Source organism: Chelon labrosus, assembly GCF_963514085.1.
Source record: "Chelon labrosus genome assembly, chromosome: 24".
In the NCBI taxonomy this organism is placed as follows: domain Eukaryota; kingdom Metazoa; phylum Chordata; class Actinopteri; order Mugiliformes; family Mugilidae; genus Chelon; species Chelon labrosus.
Window position 1 is genome coordinate 2,038,185 of NC_140357.1, and position 24,233 is coordinate 2,062,417.

Below are 24,233 nucleotides of genomic sequence, written 5' to 3' on the forward strand. Positions count from 1 at the left end.
CAAAGGTTGAGATAGCACTTTGGGCTAAGCTAAGCCAATTATGGCTTGATATATAGGGCTGGGCGATATATTTTGTTTTTGAATGATTATTTTGAATCAAATGTCTAAAACATAGGCCAGTTCCCTGCAGTGATGTAGACTGCTTCGGGCTCGCCAAAATGTCTGATATTGCGTTCGCTATAAGTATGATAAAAGTTGCAAAACGGTCATGTGTGGCAACTATGCTGTCGCCATTGAAGTGCCGTTTATGTTTACGTTGGCGTACACTGTCTATTCAAATTTTAAAATGTGAAACAAACACATGATTGAATGATGATTTTGATTTAAATGTCTAAAACACAGGCCTGCGGTGACGTAGACTGCTTCGGGCTCGCCAAAATGTCTGATATTGCGTTCGGTATAAGTGTGATAAAAGATACAAAAGGCCAAGCATGGCCAATTATGCTATCGCCATTGAAGTGATGCTCACGTGGCCATTGGCGCACACTGTCGATTTAAATTTTAAATGGCGAAATAAGCACATGCGCTAACTTGATGCATGACCACGTCATTGGACGTCAAAAAAAGTTTAAGCGTGCTCAAATGACCAGTTTCCTTTTCCCGCTATTGTAGACTCAGCATGAGTTTTGCCAATTCACAGCAAGCTTGTCTATCAATAAAGGTAATGATGTTACTTCACTGGTGTGCAACTAAAGCTTAGCCAAGTTCAGTCAGGAAGACTATATTTACCATTGTTCGTACTCTCTTACATTCCTCTAGTCTGACGACTATGGGAATTCCCAGTCCATCCATCCATCCATCCATTCCCACAGGTGATTAGACCTGGGATTTTATTCTGTACTGTAACTTCTCCTCTTGGATGACGTTACCTATAGGTCTAATCGCCAAAGACTTTCACATTTTTCTGTTGCATATGTTATTAAATGAAAGCTTTACTGTTGAGATCCGGTTGAAATAGTTTCGCGTTCAGTCCGACATGGACCAACCATCTGCGCTGTCCAACGTTTGTAACTAGCAGCGCGACAAACCTGCAGCAGCTCCTGGAACACAAGCATGCAGTGGAATGGGACGACGAGCAACAGAGTCTCAGAGAGAGTTCCCATTTCAGAGGTTCCAAAACCTCAATTAAAAAGCAGCAAACAGAGACTGCCTCACTTTCCAGTGTCACCCTATATGACAAGTCGGGGTTCTGTAGACAGAAAATATACTATAATGACAATATCTATATTGCCCAGCCCTAGCTTAACAGTGCTAGTATCAAGCGTCTTGGGACAATTTGCATTATTATAATGATGCACTATATAAATAGCTCCATTTTGTAGTTATTGCTAATTTACATGGAGTTTTCACCAAGATTATACATTTTATTGCATAAACCAAAAGAATTACTGCTGTATCTAATGAATTCCTGTATTTTAGGTTCTCATTTGAAGTCTAATTATATAATGTAATTAAAATAATGTCAAGGACCGGCTTTATCAAAGAAGAAATTCAATTCTGGGAAACATTAATACATTTTCAGCCCTTATGGTTCCTCAGACAGTACAAATCTTTATAATGCGATGATGGAGATGCAGTGAGGATGCGACTTTTATGTGTGCGTCACTATGAACTGTAGCACATGATATACAAGCTGCAAGGATGGAGGGAGACGGAGGAGAAGCACGAGGTGGTAGCTGAAATTGTAGTGGAGGAATGACAGGCAGTGCTAGATCCAAATTTCATGGGCTGTTTTTCACCGCCGCCGTGAAAATACAATCTTCACCTTCGACGGTTTTTATGCTTTAACTAAATTTAAAGTGCTGAGAATTCTCAGGAGGATTCCTCCGCTCCAAATAACAAGCCAGAAAAACACACTGATGTCAAGCAGGCAGCAACACAGTTAAGTAGTATCGGGGTACAGACAAAGTGATGTTTGACTGATACAGAGGAGAAACAAACTAAAATTTGCTCCTGCTTACTGGGGATTCAGATTTTCAGTGTTTCAGCTTATTGTACATTTTACAAAGTGATGAGATTTGGCAGGTAACTCCCAGTAAAAACACAAGCTGTATATGTTGTTGGTGCACTAAGTGCTAATTATTGACCATTAGAGGTTCTTGAATAATTCCTGTCCTTTTCATTTGACAGACAGACTGTTTCTTCCTGATTTAAATTTTTATGCTAAGCACAGCTGGCTGACCATGGCTAGCTAACTCTTGTCAAGAATGTAAACTACTGCTTGAACCGTGTTTCCACTGATACATATAAAAAAAATACCTGCGTACTTTTGGATAATCCTACAGTCAGAACCATTTCGTCGTAAACAACGCTATGACTTCGCCGCTGTTACTCTTCTGTCCATCACTACATGAAGTCCACCGAAATCTTTCAGTTGGCGTATCAACAGGCAGACCTTTGCCAGAGCATGACTAGTTCGCAACTACTACTTCACAACTCCAGACAAACTTTTCAAACCCAAAAAAGGTTGGTGGGAGAAGTCGTGCTAGCTCACAGGTTAGCTAGCAAGTGGTTACTTCTGCTGCTTGCATTACTTCCATGGTAAAGATTGCGATAGTCGGTCAATTGCTTGTCTGAAGTATCACTTATGTTACTAGTTAACAAAACTTGTCATATTATTTGGGGCACACCACCAAAAACTGGATCCACAGCTGCCACGGATTGAAAATACAGTACACAGACTGCTAGCTTGAACAACGCTATGACTTCGCCGCTGTTACTCTTCTGTCCGTAACCACATAAAGTCCACCTAAAACTTTCAATTGGCGTATCAACGGGCAGACCTTTGCCAGAGCATAATTAGTTCGCAACTACTAGTTCACAAGTCCAGACACACTTTTCAAACCCAAAAAAGATTGTCGGGAGAAGTCAAGCTAGCTCACAGGCTAGCTAGCAAGTGGTTACTTCTGCTGCTTGCATTACTTCCATGGTAAAGATTGCGATAGTCGGTCAATTGCTGGTCTGAGGTATCATTTACGTAGGTTACTAGTTAACAAAACTTGCCATGTTATTTGGGGCACACCACCAAAAATTGGATCCACAGCTGCCATGGATTGAAAATAGAGTACACAGACTGCTAGCTTTTTAGCATCTTTTCTTAATCTTCATTCTTGAACTGGAAAAGAATGTCACCACAAAACCCATTTAGCACAGAAATCTATGAGCTTCTGCTGAGCTTCTTACAGTCTTGCATGACGATGAATACTCCTCTGCAACACTGTTCAATCTCAAAATCTGCTCTCAGAAAAAATAAATAAATAAATGCCAGCTGATGCTTTCGGCCATGATTTCCTGGTCGTCTGGTACCAACACTTCCCTAGCAAACTGCATCCCGAACGTTCCCCTGAGGAGCCGCCGCGCGTGAATAATCACTGATGCTTCCTGACACGGTGTTCAATGATTTAATGTTCCCGGGCAACGCATGCAGCTCGGGCTGGCATGTGGAGCTCAAGTCGCTGATTAGCAGCAGATTTTTAGTCCAGGAAATAAAAAAAAAGTCTTAAGGTGTCTCAACTTTCTTTGAGAGAAGTCTTGAAGCCGAGGTACTGAGATGGGTTATTATCTCTGAGTGGACAGACTGCCTGATTGACCATGTAGCCTTTCATCCCTAGCCCAAATGATACGGCCACTGATGACACAGTGTCAGGGGAATATGTGTGTGTGGTTCATGGAACTGGATGAAGAACAGATGAAATGACGACAGCGATGAGCAGTCCTTTCTTTCGATGTGACATGAAACCAAACGCCGAAATTACCTTCGAGTCCGCCTCACCCAGTCCATTTCTGCCTGAGTTGTTTTTCGCCGTATCCACGGTAACCTAATTAGAAGCGCACAAACGAGAGGGCTGGGATCGTTGAGGAGGAATTTGTCGCAGTTACTCAAGAGGGCCTCGTGTCCCAGAGTGGACTAATCAGCTTCGACGTGGAAGTGACTCGAATGCACAGGTAACACTACACAAGCACACACACACATCACACACATACCTGTCCAACAAAAGCCACTCACATCAAATTTAAGCCAATAAAGCAGAAACACACAAACCCTGCAAATAAAAGGGATGCCAATATTTCTGGGCAAACACGCCTCTGGCAATGAATACCAAAATGAAAACTGGCTTTTCGAAAATCCTCTTTCGAATTTCATCCAAATTCAAAACTTAATTCCCCTCCAAGATTTCTCCTCATAATTTATAATACATGTAAATTTTCTTTTGAGTTAGTGACGCTTTTAATTTTAAGAGCGCTCCAGACTTTGTAATATCTGGCAAGATGACCTAACACATAAGCCAGATGTCACCAGTGTTGCCAGAATGAGCGGTTTCATGCCCATTTGGCCGTTTTTGAGTTTTGCTTTGGTGGGTAAAAATAGAGTTGGGCAGGTGAACAAAATTGGAACATTTTGTGGCTTCTCTAATCACTTTTTAAACTTGTTTTGAAACCAAACTGTTTTTGCAAGAAGATAATGTCTATTGTAGTGTCATTAGTCTGTCTTCACATTACAAGAGGTGTTTGGTACAGCTGTTCGCATTGCCTATTCTTAAAGCCTATGGGGAACTATGGCTTCCACAGCAGCCAGATGCGAGTAGTTGTGGTGGTTGGCACATCCGAATTAAACACCGTAGTATAAAAGCATTGGAAGGTTTTCCAGCTCACTGTCATGTGAAAATAAAGTTGTGACAGGGTTCGGTCTATGATCACAACGTGGCAACCAAACACCAGATTGAAGAGTTCTGACAGAACCAGTGTCCACCCATGTGTCACTGAAATGTAAAGAAGCATCTAGATACGTCCATTTAATTGGAATATCTGTTTTTCTGCTCTAAAGTGTGCACCTGGAGCAGCTTCCAGCGCGTGTTGAGATCGTCGATGCGTTCCAGGTTGCTGGGCGACAGCTGGATATCCGGCGGGCCGAAGTTGGACGCCAACTGGTTCATGAGCGTCACGTCTTCCTCGATTGGCGCGATCTCGTCCTGGAACTCCTGCGGCACACACACAAAGAAAATCCCAACTCTGGAAATGAGAAACCAGACCTAAACAATTGGAGGACGATGCAATTGTGATAGCTGATACAAAGTGGGCTATCCCTTCTAGTACCAAGGTACTACTTGCAAGAGGTACTGTGCCTGGACGGCTGTCCAATATGGGTTTTAAGGTACTGCGGACAATGAATCATTGCAAAATTACCTTTTTATAACTTGTTACATTTAGTCTAAAGGAATAAGACTGCTGCTGAGACCACCTGTTGCTTGCATTTCAAAATTCAAGTCAGCCAGCCCTTCCTTATTCATTTGCAGGCAATAGCCAGCACAACTGAAATCACAAGAATGCATTTTAGAAGAAGTTGCAAAGATGGATGGATTGGATGTAGATCATGAGTTTTAAATAGGATATAAACTACAATATATAGTTAATACTGCTGAATTTAAAGGGAGTCACTCAGAGATTCCCAACCTTGACTCTGTCGATGTGCTCCGGCAGCGACTCAATCAGCAGGTCTCCCACCGGCTCCCACGCCTCCTTCACCATTTCCGCCTGCCTCAGCTGTCCGTCGAGCAGGTCCTCCGCCTCCTGCAGCTCCATCAGCCGGTCCAAAGCCACCTCCAGCCGCTTCTGCCAGTTGGCCGAGTCCGCGTTGAGCCGGTCCCACTTGCTCATCACGTCGTCCGCTTCCTTGCGCAGGACTCGTCCGACGTTCTGGGCGCGCTCCTCCGGGCTAATATCTGAGGGTCATGGAAAGAATGAAGATATGGTGATAACGGAAGCAGAAAATATGACAGTGTGCTCACAGGCCGTGCCATAATATCAAGAACTCTAAATGACCTTAGGTCTGTGAAGGTCCAGGTCATGGTACATCCAAAAAACAAGTTGAAAGGACAACTGGACTTGTAGAGTTTCTTGAAGACATTCCACCACTCATCCGAGTAGCTTCTTCAGTTCTACAAGACTGTTGGCTAGTTGGCGTTTAAAGAGGAACATTTGCGGAGGGTGCTCAAAAGAAAACCTTACCAGCCAGAGACTCCACTCTCAAGGGATTTGGAAAACCTCTCTCGTCTGTTCAGAGAGGGATTTTGGAAGGGTGATGGACATTGGCCTCGATCCTTCGCGTAAAAGTTAAGATTTAGTTGAATTTGGTATCCACGCACTTTGGTTTGCCAAAAGTTTTACAGACAACCATTGTCACTATCCCATGGTGTCTTGTCTGTTTCCAGTTGACTCCCACCCCTTTAACTCTGATTCAAAATCAAAATCAAGGACCACAGGTCTCATGTGAAATGACCAGAATTATTTAGTTATTTCACCTTAATCTAAAAGTTATGTCATCAAGCGTTACTCAAATGCCAAACCTGAAGATGACAGAGAAGAAAGCATCTTTTCGGGACCTTTAGACAAATTTAAAATTATAGGTTTACATCCCCCCTGTGTCCATGGCTGAGTTGCCTTGAGCAAGCACTTAATCCCCAAATTGCTCTCGCAGGCACTACACAAGTGGCGGCCCGCTTACTTTTTATTTATAATGTGAAAATGTCAGCTGCTAAATGAGCGCCATTACTTGGGAAATCGAGGTGTTCCTGCAGTTTAATTTCCAATCAGAACTCAAAGACCTTACAACTAAATTATATTTATTTTCACTTTTTTTTTGTTTGAATCCCTGCTCTGATCATCTGTTAAAGGTCCTCATCTTGCCCACTAGCTCTTCTCGGTTGCGATTTCAGATGTGGCCGTTCACCTTTTGAAAAGCGCAAGCAGTGGCTGTGACAACAAAGAGCTGCGCCCGAGAAACCGGCTCGCTTATATGTCAAACCACTCAAGCTCCGTTTCAGAAAAAGCCGGCTAAATTTAAACCGAGCAAAATGTCACGCGCTCAAAAGCTCTGCGTCAGTTCTCGCTTTTTAAACGTCCCCGACCACTGCACAATCAAAGGTCAGATTGCCTTGACTCTCTAGGAGGAAGCTGTTTCCCTTGGTGCAGCGGCGACGGCACCTAGGGTTCACCCTGCTTTTCGGTGAGCGCGTCGGCGACTGAACGGGTTTAATGGGCCGCAGTTAAACTTCAGCTGTTTTCTGCAAACCTGGTAACCAGGCTGCTGCCATGGTGCGGAAGGTGCTGCAAAATAAAGTGTGCATGTTTGTGTGTTAACTTCACGTGGTCGTTACCAGGCTGCGACTAGGACCCAGAGTTCAGCGTGTGAGTCAGTGATTGATCGTGTTCTGCTCCGCTCTGGCAAAAAACATCTCTAATTGACAAACTATTTTCCTGTTTCAGAAGTGAAATGGCAAGGACAAAGGTTTAGTAAACCTTACACAAAACAGCTTAAAAAGAGGTTACACCAGTCTTAGTTTTTGTGAGAATGACAAGGACAGCCCATCAGTAGAACTGTCTGAACCCTAGACTGTATAAAAAGTGAACGCCATGACAGCTCCTCTAGCGAAATGCCTGTAGAGCTCCCTCTGGTGGCTGGCTGCAGTATAGGTCAAAATTTCCACATCCTCCATGCTAGTGGATGGGACTTGACTTTTTAGGAATGTTTCTATGCTGATGTATGTTATCTGAGAAGTTTAATTTTAGTTTTCATTTGAGTCCAATAAAAACAGGATGTGACATCATGATGATTGACAGCTGCCATTGACACGGGAAATGTGTGTTACCTCTCTGCTCGGGTGAAGGTACGTCCCGGGGCAGTTCCGAAAGAAAGACTCCAACGTCATTCAGAGCCTTGGTGACAGCCGGCTCCTTGGCCCTCAAGTCCCTCCTGAAGCCCTGTGAAAGCACACACACTCATGTTCACTCATCGTCTTAAGAGACCTCAACCCAAAGGGCTTTGCAAACCCTATACGGATAATAACTTTGATCTTTGACTCCACGGTGCCTGGAACGGGTCTCACACTGGTACACAGTATGCTTACACTGATTATATTTATAGATTTCTTTAGTCTCTTTGATGCCTGATTGATGTTTCCTTATGATCCCTCTATGGCCTGGCTACGTGGTGAGTAATGCCGTTACATCTGTAACATCATCACATGCAATACTTCATATTAAGTTTTTTTTTAAAAAAGCAGAATGTTGAATCTTCAAATGTATTTTCCTGCAGTGATGAAAGACTTCAAGTCATTTACATCCTCTTCAAAGAAAGAAAACATTGGCCTTTTGGCTCATTCACATTTATTTATTGCTATTTGTTGCTCGATTAATACTTTTAGATGAAAATACATATGATTGGCTTTTGTTGTACCTTATTACAAGATTTACACATGTACATACAGTATAGCTGCATACTGTACTAAAACTGGATGTACTGAAATAATCTCTGGAGTTGATTTGAATAAAGCTTCCCATGAACACCATGAGACTTTAAATTGTGGTTTGAATACATATGATTTATTTCATGGAACTGAATTTTGAATTTATAGCACGGGCAAAGAGCTAACCAGGGTGTCCCTCGTAATTTAAAAAGACAGGTTGGAGTTAGTCTTGATAAAGCCTAAGCTACATAACCCTGCACTAAATCTTCACTTCGATGAGGTTACGGTTCAGAATAACCGACAGAGCCGTTGATTTGTCTGTGTTTTCATTTCGGAGGCTGTGGGCTGTAGTACAGTTGAATTGTAGCTTGCTCCAAAATATGTACCATCCCCCCAAATCAATCCAGCATCACAAACTACATCCTCTAAACTGATCATCCAGATGAATTATCAAATTCCTGATGCTGTTTTAAGATAAAGTGAACGTTAGAACTGTCATGAAGTTAAGATTTAGTGCAGAATCAAATCAAATAATATAAAATTTTTGGCATTACTATGTATTTTTTAGAATTTTTTGTTTTGAAAGTTGATCTGGAGTCTTTCCACTGCGAACTGATTATCTACCAGCTAAGATCTGACTGATCAATCAAATAATTTTATGCGACAAAGGATGGAAGAGTAACAGTCAGCAACGTAGTCATACATGTGATCTGAGCGCTGTGGAGTTGAATTCGTTCATGATAAAATCTCTGACTGGTTGTAGGACTACCCAATTGCGTGGAGAGGTATTTTTTATTTTTTTGTGTCAGTATCGATTGAAATAGGGACCACAATGAATGTTTTATTTTGTAATCTGTCACCTTCTTGTGTAACATTTAGTTTTACCTCCTGCCCTTGTGTTTTCCTTTGTGATGGTATGGTTTTACGTTCAAATGGAGCTGGTGAGCTTGTGGTTACGGCACTTGAACTGGAACCGTTGCGAATATCAGGGCTGTTTACTTGTGAATGTGGTAAACATTTGAAGGTAGCATTAGCCTGCACGCTACTCAGTTATTAGTGTCTCCTGTCTCTCGTTATCCCATCAACTCTTTGTCTAAATATAGGGTATATTTCAGTTTGTCTATTTTCCCTGGCTGTTCACAATGCTGGATTTCCCTCTTTGCACCTTTATAGCTTTGTTGTACCAAGCCTCCAGCTTGGCTTTGCTCTTTATAGCGTAGGATTTTTGCATTTTTGCCTGCCCTTCTGTTTGGCAACTCTGTCGCCTCCTTCTAATGAAAGCACGCCTTTAGTTCTCATAAACCGCTTCGTGCAACCTGCATTTCGGGTCCTCCTTTTTTTTTTTTTAACCGAATCCATTATTCAGTCTAAAGTAAATGATTTCAGGGCTTCTTCCTCCCCTCCTTCAGATAAAAGCAGAAAGCAGACATCTGTGACACCGTGGAGAAAAAAAAAAATAAAAACCTTCAAAGAGTCAAACCTCATGCCGGAAAGCAGGTCAAAAGTAACGCTTTGACGTTTCCACCCCCCCCCCAAGTAACATTTGCAAGAAATCACAGATGGGGCTAGTGTGCTGTTAAGCTGAGGCACATTTAAATGTGGTATCTGAGGAAATACTGAGTCTGCAGTGTATTTCTTTTTGAAGAAACAGACAAGTGAGTCTCTAAGTCTGCCTCAAACAAAAACGGCTATCATTATTAACACTGGCATTGAATGCTAAATTATTCTGGATAATTTTCATTGCGCCATCAGTGAAGGGATAGGATTTGTGGTCTCTCTTCAATTAAAATTATTTTGCTTCTCTTTGTCATGAATATTCAAACAGCCACCAAATGGAATAAAAATGTAATTATCTATGCCGACAAATCCCTCACCTCTGAGAAAGAGAAGATTCTACGATTTGCAGGACTCAAACTCCGCACAGGCAAAGAGCTGCACCTACCCGGTGTGTGTCCAACTGGCCCTGCACGGCGGGGACGTCGCCCCCCACAGGCGGCTCCTTCTCCAGCTGTTGACTTTTCAGCCTCAGCCAGTTCAGCAGCTCCTGGAGCGACATGTGGAGCCTCTTCCAGGGGCTCATCTCTGAGTCCAGTTGAGCCCTTAAAACACATGCACACGCGTTTTTTTTTTTCTTTTTTCTCCGTGGTTATCCAGAGCAAAAGAAGAGCATTTCCTGTATTGAACCAGCTTTCCCTCACCTCATGCTCAGGGTCTTGTTGCGCAGGTCATTCCAGCGCTGGCTCATGTTATCCAGGCGTCTCTGGAGCAGGGCGCCGTCCTCTGAGTCTCCCAGTGAGGTCAGGATCCTCTGGCCGTTCTCGTCCAGGGAGTGATACAGCTCGGTGTGGCTGTCAATCTCGGCCTGGAGGTCCTGGTTACACACAAACCCATGCCGATAACAGTAAATTCTGGTGTAGCACACATTTAATTTCCTCTGTACTTGCAGCCATGTTTCAGAAATAGACCTTTTTTCCAACTGCTCAGTGATGGAAGCAGTGTTTGAACGAGTAGTTGTTGACACATAGACTGTATATAAATATGGACAATGCATCCCCACTTCCTAGCATTGGCTAAACTGACACTAGTTTCCCACTAGTTTTTTGTTTGATTAATACTGTACTGTGCTCTACCTCCACCAGTTATGAAGAAATGTTGGATTACACGCTGTACTTATTTTGTCCCACTCTCACGGCCCTATGGGACGCGCTTCACAGAGCGGTTGGCAACTGGTAGTCATCATGATGTCACATCCTGTTTCTATAATGTAGCAAATAGCTAATGGACATTTGAACATGGATTAGCATTATATTAACTATCTAAAATGACAGCAACAATCCTGGAAAAACATGTATTTGACGTGTACTTTAATGTTTTAGTTTGGCAGAAGTCCTATCCACTAACATGGAAGGGGTGGAGCTTATGACCTATACTGCAGCCAGCCACTAGGGGGAGCTCTACTTGCTTTGGGTTCACTTTTGAGAAGCTGTTTTGACGTCCATCTTTATATACGGTGTATGCTTACAACGTCTTGGTGAAGACAAAAGCAATCGATCTCAGACCACGATACTAAAAATATCTGCAATTTGAAAATAAATACACATTCAAAGTATTCTAACCTCTTAACAAGCCAACTCTATGTGAATTCTTTAACACTACCTATTTTTTTACATCTCCAAATCTACTCACACCATGAATTAAAGGTTACGGTTCGTCCACAACCTTAGAATCGGAAAAATAGTCTGCCATGTTGCAAAAAACTAGCAGTAGCAAATTACAAATAAACAAGCAGACCGTAGCGACATCATCCAGGTCAGAAGACATCATCCGGGGTCTGTAGGTCAATCTACTAACCACGGATGATGATAACAGCTAACTCCGGACTCAATGGGGAATAGCACTAGCATACGATAACAAAATATTGGTGAAATGAACGAGTTTCGCAGCAGATAATGCGTTATTTAGAGGCTGCGTTTCGGTGCCCCAGTCACTCCCACTATGTGGATATACGCAGATCTAAATACCTCCTGAACGACTACAAATGACACCAAAGTTATATGGGTGAGTAAACGATGGTATTTTATGCCAGAAATAAGGTCCAGGTTGTAAAAAACAGCAGTTCCTCTTTAATAATGCAGATAACCCTTCTTATTCTTTGAATTAATGTAGTTGCCATGTTTTACAACTTAAACCGATTGGAGTAGTGCATTCTTCAGCTGACTTTGAACCTTTTGTATAATATCAGGGTGGTTTTGTTTCCCCTTTATGTCAAAGGTTTATTAAAGTAAAGAATAGTGTCCTTAGGGGCAAACATCCAGTCAAAGAACTCACTTCAACTTTGAAGAGAAATTAAATAAAAATAAAATTTTATTAATGCCCAGAGGGGAAAAATATATCTAAATGTTTCGCCAAATACGACACACACAAGAATAGAAGACACTCAAGATTTCTCCCCAATCTGAATGCTCTCTGATCCCGGCGTCAACCTCAGCTTTGAACACCCTGCGACCCTAAACTTCAACTTTGATGTCTGCATTTTAAATGAATGGCTGTGCGTCATTTTTTTTTTTATCAAAGAGTGAACACTTTCATACTTCGGCTGACCTCAAATGCCTCACAGGGCGCCGGATCAGCCCACGCTGAAACTTTTAGTTTATACGGAAAGTATATACAGGATTTAAATACAATACCAATCGACATTCTGCACGTATTACAATATCACGGCTCCAGGTGCTAAAGCGGCCCAGACTTGCTGCCCAATTATAAATATTTAATGCACTGTGAACCAAAAAGTACGCCAAAGAGGGCCTCAAACTGCAGCTGAAATCCTATATCAAGCAAGAATGGGAAGACTTTTTGCTTTCCAAAAAGCAGCAGTTGGTCCCCAAACGCTTGCAGAGTGTTTTTTGAAAAGAAGTGATGCAACGCAGTGGTAAACATACCCCCTGTTCCAACTTTGGTTGAAATGTGTTGTTGGCAGGAAATTCAAAATGAGCACATATTTGTCAAAAATTAATTTCAGTAAATTATTCAGTTTCTACGATTTGCAAATTCGGTTTTACCCAACTTTTTTTAGTAGTTAAAAATAGGAGACATACATTCCTTGCAAATAGGAGACATACATTCCTTGCAACTCTACTTGACCAACAAGTAAGTACACTTGTGTGTTGTGAGTTCTGGATTAAAAATGCTTGATTTTAATTCCCAACCTGAACATGGTAGACCTTCCTGCGCAGCATCTTCCAAACTTTTATCCCGGAATTCCCAAAACTAGGCGCCAAGAAGAAGGAGAACCATCGTCTTCTCCTCTATTCCTTCAAGATTAGCGCCCAGAGTGTGGGCGCGTGAGAATGTCTAAATGCGCGTGTGATGGGTGAGGGAGATTTGCAGATGAGGAGGAAAGCAGCGAGAGTCATAGAGGAACGGAGGGAGAGTTAGCTGCGCAAAAAAAAAAGAAAAAGAAAAGAAAAAGGGAGATAGAGTTGAAGAGCGGGAGTTGGAAAGACAGAGGGGGTGAGGAAGAGATAGAGGAGGACGAGGAGGGAGGCGGAGAGGACTTGAAAGGGTTTGTAAAACGATGAGTGCGCTCATTTTCCAATTAAGCCTTATCTGCGTGCGGTGTCGCAGCCCGAGAAAGAAGAGGATGTGCGCTCTCTGGATGCTACACCGCGTCGCCGGACGCCATTATAATTAGACACAGAAGACTATCTCAGTGCTGCACACAGTGCTGCTGTTGTGCTGAGAGAGTTCTGTATGTGTGTGTGTGCGCAAGTAAAGAGGAAGCACAGACATGAATGTGTGTTGAAAAGATGAATTTACAAAATGCTGCATGTGTGTGCAGCAGTGTGTTTCCTTCGCAGCATGCATCCATGCGCGGACTGTTCCACCAAATACTGCGTGTGCGTGGGCACAGGGTGAAGGCCGACGGTCAGAATATGTTCTCTCGCAGAACAGAGCCTTCCCTTCAACACCCCCAGTGAAGCGGGGTGGGTGAAATATGTATTTGTCTGCTAGGCAGGGACGGACGGATGAAACCTCTCGGCGCTGCCATGTCAGCATTCCTGTCATACCAGCAGAGGCGGAGAGTCACGTAAGAGTGTCTTAAACCAAGATAAGAACTGGAAATGTACCGGCCATATGGCAGAATCCACCTGACATAATCAGTTAGCATAATCATTAGTAGACTTTCCTCCACACAACTGGCTAATTAAACAGCGCGGGCAGGACAAAAGCACCTTCTGATGGTGAAGATTGAGTTTCTGGAGGTGTTCTTCAAATTTTTCTTCTTCTGTTCCAACTAAATGGAAAATGGACCTCTTGCTTTGCTCTGTTATATTAACATCAGTAGTAAAAGTTGTCTTTTAGTGGACGGGAAGCTAACTGTTAGTAGCCAGTACACACGGCTAATCGATGCAAAACAGAGAGAACTAAGGCCTGTGTTTTGAGTTGCGCAAAGCCCTGACTGACATTCAGAAACCCAACATTGTTATCAAAGTAAAGGGTATACCCACACCTTCTCCATTTTCCTGGGTTCCTAACCAGATTAGATGTTTTGCAAGTGAGTGCGTGTAGGGCTATATACCAAATGCAGGCAAATTGAAAAAGTCCTTGTGTTGTACTGCCACTTTTTGCTACCTCGCCTTTTGTTTTTACGGTATTACCTTGAGTTAGTTAAAATCATCTTGGTAAATTCCTCATAATAGCCCCATTCAGGCCTTGCATTTTCATCCAACCTGTTCAATTGGCCAGCTTTAAGTACCTCTGTTCACACCTGGCATTAAAACTCCAGCCCCAGCCAGCATTTGAGGTTCAATCTCAAGTTTTGCCCTCAGTAGCAGTAGAATTTTAAAGGGGAACTACTGTTTTTTACAACCTGGACCTTATTTCTGGCGTAAAATACCATCGTTTACTCACCCATATAACTTTTGTGTTATTTGCACTCCTTCAGGAGATAATTAGATGAGCGTGAATCCATATAGTGGGAGTGATTGGGGCACCGAAACGCAGCCTCTAAATAACACATTATCTGCTGCGAAACTCGTTCATTTCACCAATATTTTGTTATCATATGGTAGTGCTATTCCCCGTTGAGTCTGGAGTTAGCTGTTATCATCATCCGTGGTTAGTAGATTGACCTACAGACCCCAGATGATGTCTTCTGACCTGGATGATGTCACTACAGTCGGCTTGTTTACCTGTAATTTGCTGCTGCTAGTTTTTTGCTGACTATTTTTCCGATTCTGAGGTTGTGGATGAACCATAACCTTTAATTCATGGTGTGAGTAGATTTGGAGATGTTAAAAAATAGGTAGCGAAGAATTCACATAAAGTTGGCTTGTTAAGAGGTTAGAATACTTTGAATGTGTATTTATTTTCAAATTGCAAATATTTTTTGCTGTTTAATATACCTGTGGTATCATGGTCTGAGATCGATTGCTTCTGTCTTTGCCTGCAAGTTTTGCCCTTAGTAGCAGTAGAATTTTAAAGGGGAACTACTGTTTTTTACAACCTGGACCTTATTTCTGGCATAAAATATGATTGTTTACTCACCCATAAAACTTTTGTGTTATTTGCACTCCTTCAGGAGATAATTAGATCAGCGTATATCCATATAGTGGGAGTGACTGGGGCACCGAAACACAGCTTCTAAATAACGCATGATCTGCTGCAAAACTCGTTCATTTTGCCAATATTTTGTTATGATACGCTAATGCTATTCCCGTGTGCGCGTGTGCAAGCCGCTCAGACATGACATGACATCATTTTGTGGCAGATAATGTGTTATTTAGAGGCTGCGTCTCGATGCCCCAGTCACTCCTGTTATATGGATATACGCTGATCGAACTATTTCCTGAAGGAGGGCAAATAACACAAAAGTTATATGGGTGAGTAAACAATCGCATTTTAAGCTAGAAATAAGGTCCAGGTTGTAAAAAACAGTAGGTCCCCTTTAATTGTTGCTGTCTCTAATCGAGCATGAATGAACATTAATTTCACAGCTGTGCTGTTTGAATCACTAAAGAAGTTAGAAAATTCAAATCGTCTTTCGTGAACCCTAGAGTATTTCTAGGGTTTTCACTATGAAAATAAATAGCCTAGCAAATCTTCACTCAACAAACTGGATTAGAATCCCAGATCTGTCTATTGATCTTGGATCTTTTAAACATTGCACAGAGGATGGGAAGATCTTACAGTGAAAACATTCTGACAAAGATAATAGAGCTCCAATGAAAATCAATATTGTAAATAACCAGGTCAATCAGTTGCATCTTAATACATGTGACCTGAAAATCCCCCTCAAGTGCAGTGCTAAGTCTAGGGAACAGTAATATATACATGAATGAGTAAAGAGCTGGATAAGTGTGTGTGTGTTTGTGTGTGTGTTTGCCCTACCTTCCACTGTGCCAGCAGGTTCCTGGCCGCCTCGGGCTGCTCCTGCAGTCTTTCCTTGTTGGTGGCATCTATTAAAACATTGCAGGTCGTCTCGGCCTCCGTCAGCCAGTTGAGGAACTTCTCCAGGTCGAGGTAGAACTGCTGCAGCAGCTTCAGAGCGGCCTCCAAAGCTACCTCCCTGTCGGAAACACTGGAGAGGCACATGGCAAGGTAAAGAGGCTGATATCTGGCCAGTGTTACTTAATTGCTTAAAGGCCAACATCGACAATGACACAAAAAATAATCAAGAACTTCTTAAGAATGTTGTGGGTACCGGACTTTGTCTAAAACACTGTTTCTTGTTTGATGATGCGCAACTCAAGCTACTTTAGCCTTGTGTTGCATTAAAACTGTACAAGGTGCTATTGATTGACTTGGTTTTGTTTCGGCAGCATTCAACAGAAGCTTGGGTAAGCCAGACGACAAAATGCTGAAAGACTGTTGATGCAATATATTACATAGGTATGCAGATGATACAGGGTATTACATCTGTAATAATACACTGTATCATCTGTATAACTGCGTAAATAAATACGTTACCCGGGAACACAGAACCTCTTGTACTCCAATTAGCATGATATTACTCAAATAATGTTTATGTAAGAATGGTTACCGTTGGTTGATGTGTGTCCAGGTGGCCATCATATTGTCGTTGACATGGTGGACTTTGTGTGTGTCATCATTAGCATAGAGCGTCAGAAGCTTGTTGGCTAGTGCGTTGGTTTCGTCCACCTGTCCCTGCGACTGCTGCAGCTCCTTCAGAAAGAGCTGAAGAAGGAAATTGACACAAATTAACTTGATGACTCACACTGACATTTAAAAGTTTGGACAAAACCTCTATGAATAATATCCATTTTGAGGCAACTTTTGGATTATTATGAGTAATTACAAAGCTATTTCAGCCACAAGTGCATATTTGAGAAGATTATTCAGACTTCCATGCACTCAATGAGTGGGTCTCCAGCCCACCTTCAGCTCGGCGTTTTGTCTCTTGAGGCCGTCCGCCGTGTATGTGATCTCCTGCCACGACTCCAGCCGCCCACTGGCCCGCTTGATGAGATGATCCGCCCCCTTCTTGGCGTTCAACCATTCGGTGGAGTCCTGCGCCATGTTGTGGAGCTGCTTCATCCTATCGGAGAGTTTGGTCTGAGAGTCTTCCCAGTGAGCCTGAAGCCTGTCCACTACGATGAAAGGAAAGGAGAAAGCTTTAGTCTTGTGCCCAGAGGAGGCTAAAAGTTCATACAATTTCTGAGCATCTTCTTGAAGAGTAAGATTCTATTTTAAAGTCAGGGTGATACATCTGGTAAATTATTAGCTAATCAGTTGAGAGGATCCAAAAATTTATTTCGTTGCATAATGAAATTCAGAAAAACACCACTGTCACTTGATGCTGCGATGTTTCCGCAACTTACTGCGTTCAGTGATGGCATTGCGGGTCTCCTGGTTGCTGGTTTTGTTTTTAAGGTTCTGGGCTGCTGTAACCTGTTTCTCTAGGAGGGGGCGCCGTTGATCCAGCTCCTGCAGAGATGCCTAAAAACACGAAATCAATGCAACAAGTCCTAACAAACTGACTAGTCTGGCAGAATTTGGCTTGGCTTCCAGGCTAAATATGTATCTGCTGTTGATGTTGTCCAACCTTCTGTACCCCAGTATCTTCCCCGGCATATTTTCATATATATCCTATTAGTGAGCTCAGTGGTCCTCACCTTGAGATGGTTGATGTTGTCTTCAATGTCCTCCAGATCTGCCACCACCACCCGCTTGTTCTGCACCATGTTATCCAGCATGGTCAGCCAATCGGTGAGCTCGGCCCAGGACTTGTTGAACTGAGCCACTGCTGTGGACTCAGGCATGGAGCTTCCTGTCAGGCTTTCATCTAGGACACACGCACATTGTTAAGCCATTTATTACAGTTAAAGAGGAAGTTACAGGTCCTTAATTATGTCCTAATGCCAAACATGCTATCACAACTAAATGTCCTGCACAGAAAATGATCATTTGCCAGACTGGACATTTCAAACAAAGAAATGATTGATTAAGTCTTACTGGCTTTTTTGGCCACGAGCAGAGCTGCCATCCTCTCTTTATGCTGCTGCAACAGCTCCAAGATCACCGTCCAGTCTTCCCTCAACTTGCAGTATTTCACCTGCCAACCAGACACGCAAAACCCACGAAATCAGCCATTGTTGATAACACCGAGCTCTCGCCTAATCTTGTAGAAACGCGGTCAGAGGATTTCATGTTGCGAGGCGACGGGGAGAAAGCTCGGTGGAACTTTTTCCAAGTCTAACATGATTGTGCGCCTTTGATCTTCCAGAAGTAATGTTCTCTGACACACGTTAAGAAGTATGTTTGAAGCGAAGTCAGTGGCGAGATGAAAGAGGGAAGTGTTATTTATTTTATTCTCTGAGGGAATCCAGCAGGAGAGCACATTTAACATGGAAAACGTCTTCTTGGTAATTGCTCCTCAGCGTCACAAAGACAATGTTTCGGCAGCTAACAAAAGATTAATTTGGATTCAGTGTGTGTGTAATGATCAGAATATATACCACATTACTGATTGATGTTGGTTACTTTTAGTTGGGTTTGATTTCCTCACCTTGTCCATTTGGCCAGGAGGAGTTTCTTTATACATCTGATTGGCTTGCTCCAAAACCGACTCCACTTCGGGCCTCTTGGCTTCTATTTCCTCGACAAGCTGGCGAAGCAACCAGAAAGATAGCACTGCATGAATGCTATTATCCAAAATTATGTGTTGGTTATGTATGACAAACAGGCAGTAACAGGTGTAAACTCTTGAATATTCACTTCTGAGGTGAATTATTACAGTGATAAAAGCTTTTTGTGCCCTACCCTAGGTGGTGGATCCTTGGGGCCGTGCTCTAGATTGGCTCTGGTGCTGGATGCCCAGGCTGACAGGTCGTTCACCTTACCCTGAAGCATCTCCAACTCCTTAAGCAGACCTTCAATTTCCAGCTGACGCTCAGGCAGAGCCCTGGACACCTAAAGGAAACGCAGGAAAACCATTTAGAAGAGCACACGCAGCATTTTGATAGGATTTATTTCTCTTGGGGATTGTAGGGGGATTCAATATTACTTGCCCTGGTCAGTGATTTTAATCCAGTCTGGAACGTACATTAAGATGTTTTCAAACCTCCCAAGTAATTATTACAGCTGATGTCATAGCCTAGCAATTTAAATTCAGTTTGGATGACTGCCACCTCTGTTGAACAATAAGAGCCAACAAAAACAAGGGAAAGGCTCCAAAAGTACACCAAAATGACAATTCGCCAAACACAAGAAGGAAAACACAGTACATTGTGTCCCACAAAAGCAAATAAGTTTGGTTTATCCTGTGAAAGCATTTATACCTGCGCACTGGTGTGTCAGCATTGTTCTGTAATTACACCACTAAAATGCTAGGCAGTGACAAGTCAGCCGTATTGGGTTTCACTCTGTATTTTACACGACGGTGAGTGGAACTGAGCGACTCATGCTGGAGTTGAAGTTGATAAATGTGGATCAACAGCTACATTCATTGAAATCAAGGGAACAAGGGAAAGGTTTCTGTGCTTCTGTGGTCGCAAGGACTGTGCCGCAACGTATACATAGATTTCTGGGGATGTGCATGTCAGCCTACGGTGTAGCCAATAGCATAGGCAAGGGAAAGGGCTAAGGCATAAGCTAAGGCATAGACATAGGCTAGGGCATAGGCTAGGGCATAGGCCAGGGCATAGGCTAGGGCATAGGCTAGGGCATAGGCCAGGGCATAGGCTAGGGCATAGGCTAGGGCATAGGCCAGGACATAGGCTAGGGCATAGGCCAGGGCATAGGCCAGGGCATAGGCCAGGGCATAGGCTAGGCCAGAGGTTCCCAAACTTTTCACAGCCCGTACCCCTTGAGACATTTGACCTCCACCCCCTACTCTCACGTACTTGTAGCAGCTAGAAAAAGAAATGTCTGTGAGTTACCGCCACCCCCACCACCTACATTTCGCATGCATAACATACAAATAAAATCTCTTCAATTGAATTATTTCTCACAAAATAGATTTATTCATCAGCATTTTCAGTGAGCAACAGCAGTTCACTTTTGAAAAAAGAAATTTACCCAACATTTCTACACTGACAGCTCAAATGACAGAAAGTTATCAGAATTGTTGACGACATAATTTTAAGACCCACTCGAGGACGAGATTTGCTTGTTTCTGGGGGGAAGATATAGCTATATCATCAGGAGATTTGCACCTGCCCACCAATCACAGATATTTCAGGGAATCTGTGTTTTTCTTATTTAGGCGACCTAGCGCTAGCTACATAAGCAGCAAACTGATACATAGCTTCAAAGCCAGTTGTCCTACAATCTAGCTATTAACATAATTGACTCACTTGAAAAGCAGTCTTTTGATTTTTCATTTAGGTGGAGAATCAGAAAATGAGAAAACAACCCGTTATCCTTTTTTTCAGTTTCGAAATGAAATCAGGCTGAGTTCAAAATCAACTCATAGACATAAGCTAGGGCATTGCCAAGGGCATAGGCTAAGTTTATAGGCTAAGGCATAGGCTAGGACATAGGCTAGGGCATAAGCTAAGGCATAAGCTAAGGCATAGACATAAGCTAGGGCACAGGCCAGGGCATAGGCCAGGGCATCGGCCAGGGCAAAGGTTAGGGCATAGGTTAGGGCGTAGGCTAGGGAATAGGCTAAGTCATAGGTAAGGGAATAGGTTATGGCATAGGCTAGGACATAGGCTAGGGCATAAGCTAAGGCATAAGCTAAGGCATAGACATAGGCTAGGGCACAGGCCAGGGCATAGGCCAGGGCAAAGGATAGGGCATAAGTTAGGGCATAGGCTAGGGAATAGGCTACGTCATAGGTAAGGGAATAGGTTATGGCATAGGTTAGGACACAGGCTAGGGCATAAGCTAAGCTAAGGCATAGACATAGGCAAAGGCATAGGCTAGGGCATAGGTTCCGGCATAGGCTAGGACATAGGATACGCCTCAGTCTAGGGCATAGAATTTACACTGCACCTTTGGCGTAGAAGCGACGCATCACTATAAATTAAGCAGGAACCATTACAATCACTGACGCCAGCTTGTGGGCTTTAGCACGTTATTGTATTTTTGATACATGCTCAGTTAGTTGCTTGGTGTTTAAATTGTTCAGACGGTTGTCATGATATTTTGGCTGAGCTTCCAATTAATTGAGCACACTAAATGTTTAGGTGGCCACATTGTTAGCATGACTCTATGTGGTGTTTGTTACAGGATGCACAGCTACAGCTAAGTTTTGTGTTTAATTAGGAGTGATACAACAGGCTAGTATAGAGCACTAAATAAATGGTTTGTGCTCAGAAGAAGCTAGACTCTCAACTCCAACGGACATGTGTTTCCAAACGCTGATGTGCTGTTAGCTGCGGCAGAGGAAGTAACTGACCTGAGACCAGCGAGTGTTGATGATCCTGATGTCTTTCTGTTTGTCACCAGGTGTTATCTGTTTGTGTCTGGAGTTCAGACCTTCAACTGCTGCTTTCTTGGCAGGAAGCTCCTCAACGTGCGCCTGATGCACACACACACACACACAAACAGACGGGCTGGATTTAATTTTGCCGCAGCTCAATATAGGACACAATCTCTTTCGATCAAATTATGTAAGATCACACAAATGGCCTTCAAGGTTGGATTTCACAATAAAACATTAGGGCGTCTCAATGGAAACCATATATCTTTACAATTAAATTAAACAAAGAAACACACACGGAAGAACATGCAAATGTTTTTTTAAGCTAATTAAAAATGTAATAAGGAACTGGATCTCATCTAAACTATGATCGAAATTAAATTCAATTACAGCACACACCTACACGTGTACACGGGCACACAAATCTCAGCAGCTCGTAATAACAGTGTCTTGATAGTACCTGGACTTTGGTTAGAGTGGCTCTGATGTGCTGTGGCTCTGCAGGTTGCAGAGGGATGGCTAGGACGCCCTCAGCCCTGTCCAGCCAGCCCAGCATCGAGCCCATGTCTTCCTGCAGCTCTGCAGCCGCCGTACATGCCTCTGCAGATCTGCAGTACGAGAAAGATAAAAAATAAAAACAAGATATGCTTCATGGATTGATGCTGTTCTACACCATCTGCTCATATCCTGATTATTCTCTGTTGACTTAAAGGCACCCTGAGGAGTTTTTCGCCACTAGTTGTGCTGTTGAGCAACACCAGCAAGAAACATTTCACAGCAAAACTGACACCTATTCATCTGTTTGTACCACACGTGCAGCCACACACACACACAAACACACCTCCTCTTGCGTTCACCGAGCTGTTCGCAGACGCTGGCCCAGCGAGCGTTGAGCAATTTGAGCTGCGTCCGGAGTTGCAAGGCGTCGTCCGGCGTGCTCAGCTGGCTGATGTCCTCTCCCGCGGAGTTCACTCTGCCCAGCAACGCTTCCTGGAGGGGTATGGCCTCGGTCAGGTCCTGCACCAACACAAACCCAGGAGGTGGTTGATTAGTTTTGACTTGTGGAGGTAGAAGAACGTGGCTCACACGAGGTTAAAACTTGGTTTAAGTTTATAAGATTCAGAATGGAATGCCCTAAAATACCCTTAAAATGTCTTTTTGTGCTCTGAGAAAGATCGTCTATACTCCTCATGACACACAAAACAGCGCTGTTCTCGGTTGTGGAGCAGTAGCAGCATTTGGAGACGCATTGCATTGCCCAGATCGGATATTAACGCAAGGTCTGAACAGGCAGCAGGCTACTTCTTCTGCCTTATTTAACTGAAGAAGTGTTTAGAAAAACATACAAATATGAATGGTTAAATTATTTATTATAAGGTCTGGGGCTAAGTAGGGAAATAATTATTGGTGTATGAGAATTTAATGCAAGTCAGTGCAGTGTTCCCACAAATGCATCAGCACCAATGAATACCAGATCTCTACTTGTGTGTGTGTGTGCAGCTCGGGACTGGAGTCAGCTCAGGTGACAGCTTGTGATTCGAGGTGCCAGATGGCCCCGCGTCTCTGGCCACACATGCAGGCCCTCGCTTGAGTGGCACTTGGGCGCCGCGTACCTGTCCGTTCAGGTGGACACGGAGAGCTGATCAGAGCAGCCCCAAAGTGGACCGAGCACGTCCGATGATGCAAACGCGCGCACACACAGCCGCGCCGGAGCGCACCCAGCGCTCGCGCGTACCGCCGAGGGCACGGGTTTAACAGATTGCATCAGCAACAGAAAGTTTCTGTGTCAGCTTTTGGGGTTGGTGTCACGTTAAAATGTCAAATTTGATGATATAATGTCGTTGCATAAGGCCTAAAAAAGGAAAGCGCTCCGTTTGGATCGGGTCGAACGCACTGTCAGACCCTTGTTGCCTTTTCATCTTGACAACTGCCATCTGTGCGCCCTCGTACGCCTGTGCTACTGACTTCAGATGGAGCAAGGACACCAGCGACTTGCACACATAAAGTTAATGCCATGTTGTTATTCAGTTTATTGTGATTTGATGTTGTATTTTGTGGCTTTTCATCCGGGACTTCAGGATTGCATTGCGTGGTAGCCTCATACTGCTTTGGTCAATATTTCAACATGGAATTTTGTGCAGACAATCATGGTCGGCAGTGGAAAAGATCATTGATTCCGATAGCTAGCGCCATCAGCAGATGAACAGGGGCACGTTGGGTTAACTGTAAACAGCAAAAGTTAGCATGCTAATATGCTAAGCTAGGATAAATATGCATTTTATCAATTTATCCCTTTAAAATGTGGCACTTTAAAGGGACAAAAGCTTTTCGGAAACCGTGTTTTTTGCATGAATCATTTTACATGCCCCTTCTCGCAAGGGCTCTTGCAGGCTGACCTAATCACGCTGCATATTCATCAGGAGCGTATTTTGCGCTCACACATCTCACTTAAGAGGACAGCGTGACATTTGATGACAGACCGACAACAAATGTGGCATTTTAAATCGGTGCGCTAAAACGGTCGCTCAATGCAACCCTGCTTGAGTTTATGCTCTTTTATAGAGACCAGAGAACAATTTTTGGCACGCACCTGTGCACGT

The 24,233-nt window shown here is 43.2% G+C and overlaps 1 protein-coding gene across 1 annotated transcript in view; it reads right to left on the reverse strand.

Moving 5' to 3' along the window:
- Positions 1-24,233, reverse strand: part of dmd (dystrophin) — a gene marked incomplete at its 3' end in the record, with an annotated part of 278,458 nt that overhangs the window by 39,937 nt on the left and 214,288 nt on the right. The window contains exons 51-66 of the mRNA XM_084574167.1: positions 22,475-22,650; positions 22,094-22,241; positions 21,610-21,732; positions 19,026-19,175; positions 18,772-18,870; positions 18,219-18,318; positions 17,879-18,048; positions 17,585-17,702; positions 17,142-17,353; positions 16,786-16,940; positions 16,134-16,323; positions 10,442-10,614; positions 10,186-10,342; positions 7,647-7,758; positions 5,452-5,720; positions 4,833-4,979 (exon numbers count right to left, since the gene is read on the reverse strand). Of these exons, the coding sequence (XP_084430293.1) occupies positions 4,833-4,979; positions 5,452-5,720; positions 7,647-7,758; positions 10,186-10,342; positions 10,442-10,614; positions 16,134-16,323; positions 16,786-16,940; positions 17,142-17,353; positions 17,585-17,702; positions 17,879-18,048; positions 18,219-18,318; positions 18,772-18,870; positions 19,026-19,175; positions 21,610-21,732; positions 22,094-22,241; positions 22,475-22,650 (2,499 nt within the window). The remainder of the gene's footprint in view (positions 1-4,832; positions 4,980-5,451; positions 5,721-7,646; positions 7,759-10,185; positions 10,343-10,441; positions 10,615-16,133; positions 16,324-16,785; positions 16,941-17,141; positions 17,354-17,584; positions 17,703-17,878; positions 18,049-18,218; positions 18,319-18,771; positions 18,871-19,025; positions 19,176-21,609; positions 21,733-22,093; positions 22,242-22,474; positions 22,651-24,233) is intronic.